This window comes from Rhipicephalus sanguineus, chromosome 2 (assembly GCF_013339695.2).
Source record: "Rhipicephalus sanguineus isolate Rsan-2018 chromosome 2, BIME_Rsan_1.4, whole genome shotgun sequence".
Classification (NCBI taxonomy): Eukaryota; Metazoa; Arthropoda; class Arachnida; order Ixodida; family Ixodidae; genus Rhipicephalus; species Rhipicephalus sanguineus.
This window is the reverse complement of record NC_051177.1, coordinates 71,795,390-71,799,587: the sequence shown is the minus strand read 5'-3', so window position 1 is coordinate 71,799,587 and position 4,198 is coordinate 71,795,390. Positions and strand designations below refer to the sequence as shown.

The 4,198-nt window shown below is 48.3% G+C and overlaps 1 protein-coding gene across 1 annotated transcript; it reads right to left on the bottom strand.

Moving 5' to 3' along the window:
* Nucleotides 1–2,240: 2,240 nt before the first annotated feature.
* Nucleotides 2,241–3,579, bottom strand: LOC119381660 (cullin-3-like). The gene is made up of 3 exons (XM_037649434.1): nucleotides 3,340–3,579; nucleotides 2,749–3,043; nucleotides 2,241–2,659 (listed from the first exon to the last, which is right to left on the bottom strand). The coding sequence occupies exons 1-3, from the start codon at nucleotides 3,577–3,579 to the stop codon at nucleotides 2,241–2,243; spliced, it is 954 nt and encodes a 317-aa protein (XP_037505362.1).
* Nucleotides 3,580–4,198: the final 619 nt, after the last annotated feature.

Genomic DNA, 4,198 nt, shown 5'->3' with positions numbered 1-4,198 from the left:
TTCGTGACCGCGGCTACGAGGGGTCTGAGTGTAGTGAAGTGCGAGGTATATTGCATCTGGATGCCTCTTACAATGCCAAATCCTGGATGCCTCTTACGATGAAATGGTCTATGATGCATCCTGTCCTGGACGGGGCAGCGAGGCCTTTTGATGCCCTGTCCACATCCAAGCCGTCTTTCACGCAGTATAAGGAGCATGCGTTGTTGGATCGTGATAAGTCAATGTTGAAGTCACCGTTACTGATGAGAGGCCTGGTTCTCTCGGCATAATTATTGTAGGGAAGCATTCACCCCGGTTTTTCTTGTAATCCACGTAGTCCACGTGGCGCACCACGTGGAAGAGTGGATGGTAGTTAAGCGTCTTCCAGGGGTGTTTTGTCTTCAGTTCCCCCACTTTCCTTGCGTCGGCTGCGGTGGTGTAGTGGTTACGGTGCTCGGCTGCTGACCCAAAAGTCGCAGGTTCGATCCCGGCCGCGGCAGTCCCATTTCGATGGAGGAAAAATGCTAGATGCTCGTGCACTGTGCGGTCTCGGTGCACGTTAAAGAATACCAGATGATCAAATTTCCGAAGCCCTCTACTACGGCGTCTCTCATAATCATATCGTGGTTTTAGGACATAAAACTCCAACAATTATTATTAATATAACTTTCCTTGCGTGTCAATATGTGTGTTCGCCGTTACTGTGTTGGTTGAGACTCTGTATCACCTGTGGAACATACCCCCATAACATGAACTATGATATACGGGTATGTGCCACACGTGACTGAGAGAAAGGGTTTCATGACGTACGAGACAGGTGTTTTGCGTTATTCATGTCATGACCAGTGAATCATGTTCGTCATACAGTGATCCCCTGCTATGCCAATTTGGGTATATTACAAGTTATGGAGACGACCAGGAGAGTGCCCAGACGTAGGCGGCTAGATAGATAGATAGATAGATAGATAGATAGATACGTAGATAGAAACGGCCAAAGTGCCTGAGGTTCGCTAAGAAATGCTTCGCATTTAATAACGAATTTGCGTCTGGCTCGCACCGAACATATTCACAAGTGCAAATGAACCGCAGCGGGCGCGTACGTGCCATAAATGTGAATGTGGTGACATCGTTTGCAGAGGAAAGGAGCTGTAAGTGCGACGAGAATAGCGAATGTATGAATGTTGCTGTATGTTTAGGAAGATCTACAAAGGATATGCGCTCATCAACAGAGCGACGATGATGGTGTGATTATGTTTGCTGGCGAAAGGACCAAGTGCGGCCAAAGAGGGCCATGACTGAGCATTTTAGTTCAACGGAGCGATGTGTACATAGTTAGCTGCTTGAAGCGTATTTATACAGACAAATAAAAGCCCGTGTAAGCTCGTCATTTGTGTTGGTGTGATGGACTGAATCGTTGCTACGTTTTCAGCAGACACACGTGTCCCGTTGCCGTTGAGCCTAGCATACTCATAAAGAAAGAAACTGCAGCAAGCTTTCAGACCTCGTAAAGAAATGATGTTAATACGAAACCAGTTATATGCTAGAATTTGCTGCCGAAACACTTGTGGATGCCACACAGAAAGCTCGCGAAAATCCACGTTTTTTTTTTCTATTCTTGAACTTTAGAAAAAAAAAGACGCAATTTGCAGTTTCTTGGCCAATCCCCCAGGGTGGTGGGTGTGAGCCAGTGATATATTAATAATCATCATCAGCTGCTAGAAGTCGCTCAAGATAAAGAGCTTTGACGACCAGTTGTTGCATTGAGCGCCAAGGCGCGACATCAAGTTTAGAACGTGTGTGAAGTCCTAAGGTTTGCGTCACGTCCGCTAATCGTTGCAATATTATGTTGCAATATAGTAGTGAACATTGTAATCGAATGCAAGGATATTCGCCCAACAAGAACTATGGAAGGCGTGCGCCTTTTTGAAGCTCTGTATTTAACAGGGGATGCAGAAACTCTCAGGGTCCCTTATGCGTTCGCTTGACATTTCGGTGTCGCAACCGTGGTTCTTCGTTGTGTCAATTATACAAAACGCTGCAGCATGCGACGACGAAACAACAGGGGGTCTAGTAGAAGACACTTACAAATCATTCAGACAACTCCCATAGAAATTCTGTGAAGAATATTTAATGCATATTTTTTCTGGAGGGGTGAAATTTTGTTGACACAACGTCGTGGATGGACCTGCGTCACACATTGCGCTGCATTATCTTTGTGCTGGCTGCACATTTTAACTTACTGACGAAGCAGTGCCGCCATTTTATGGCACATAGTTGTACACTTCTGTATTCTCGCCGGCCTTCTCGAGGTACTCCCGCTCTACGAGAGCATCTCTCTTCCTGAATGCAGCAGGACTGGGAGTGTATCTGGTTTGAAGCAACTTCGTCATCTCAGCGAGAAGGTCTTCGTGCGACAGCGTCTTGCGAGCCTTCATTACTCTTATAATGGCCGCTTCTAGTTCATACCTTCGGTCTTCGTCAAGGTTAACCGCTGGCTCATTTTCCTGTGGTGCAGTGTTCTTTTTACTGGACGTCAACTCAATCTTGACCTTCTGGAGGTTGGACGTGAAGGCTTCGTTAACGGTAAAAATGGGGTCACTCTCGATCTCGTTTGAGGCGGGCGTCTTGATAAGCACGGGCAGATCTGAACTGCGTTCAGATCTGCCCAGCCTAGATGTGGCTGTAGAGTGAGTTGTCAGCTGTTATGCTTCGCCAAATAGAACCGTTGGAATGCTTGGTAAGCACTCCACGGAGCGACGGGAATCTTGCTTTGCTGCGTGACTGCAGCCAGGGGCCAGAAGCCCGTCGTGAGCACGCGCAAGTTTATGTCGACCCCGTGCAAGTCCACTCTGCAAGAGGAAACTGCTTCCTTGAACTGGTGCATCATGTTACAAGAGGTGTTCATGTCCTTGAACATGGCTTCCATTTTGTATGTGAAGAGACAGTCACATTCATTTCGGAGCTTGGCGACCATCGTTCTCTCGACTTCGTCTGACGCGCTCTTGTTGAGCAGAAGCCGTTTGGACAGATGCTGCTTGTAGTAGCGCTCGAAAAGGTATTTTTCCTGCAAGGATCGAAATATCGCCATAACTTTGTCGAGCAAGTGGTCAGTGTCCTGCTTTGTCTTGTTTCAAATACTTTTTCGCATCATGTCGTCTATAAACGCCGACACATACTCGGGGGATTTGCGCGTGTAGCTGAGTGTGCACTCAAAGTCTGTGGCGATTCTTCGTTGTTGAAAGAGTGCTGTAGAATGTAGTCAAATCGATCTCTTAGCTCCATCACTCTTGGTATTAGGCTCACTGAGTCTCCGTGCTCGTTCACGACAGATCTCCCTATATTACGCAGATGTTTACTGACGCAGTCAAGCAACGTTTTGACGCCACCCGGAACGCGCTTGAGGAACCGGAACAATCGAGTCAGTTCATCAATCATCTGGTTCTTGAGCATATGCTCGACGCCCGAGTCTTCCATGTCCACGATGGCCTTCATATGCTTCCAGATGAGCTCTTTCTCTATCACCTGCAAGATTGGAACCTCATTTGACTCGTCGAGACACTGCATCGCCCTCTCTGACTCTTCGTTGATGTGCCGTTCCATTTGGGCGACGTACTCGAGAGAGTCCTTCGTTCAGATGTAAAGTTGTCCCCGTAAGGCGTAGAATTGTGCCGACTCGACCAGGAAGGGCTTCTCGAAGTCTTCTTCGTAGACTGACCTCGAGTCGAGTCCCAAGGCTATGAGCATTTCGCACGCTTTCTTCAACGAAACTCTGTCGACTGGATTGCTTTCGCGTTCCGTCTTGACCAAGCCGAGCATAGTGTCGCGGAGGCGGTCCCGCACGACGGCGCAGTGTGCCACCTCATAGCGAAAGAGCACCACATCTACTTTATGCACGCTGTCAACGTTGTTCTTGGGCACGTAAGCATGGTCCAGGTACTTCACGATGTCGCTAATCATTCTCATGCTAGTCCGGTGGTCCTCCCAGGCCTTAATTATCGTCCGCAAGCAGTTGTCGTCAAGATTAAACAACACGTGTGGACGTACTTTGTTGGCTAGGTTGTCCCTGAGGGCTTCGCGCAGTCTGTGGTAGAGACGCCCGCCTTCGTTCCGCACCACCATTGCGTATGCGTATTCATACAGCTGGTAGAAGTGCTCGTTGGTGTTTGCTTCCCCAGTATGTCGTCGAAAGCTCTCCGCAGCGGCAGCCAGAGGTACTCGG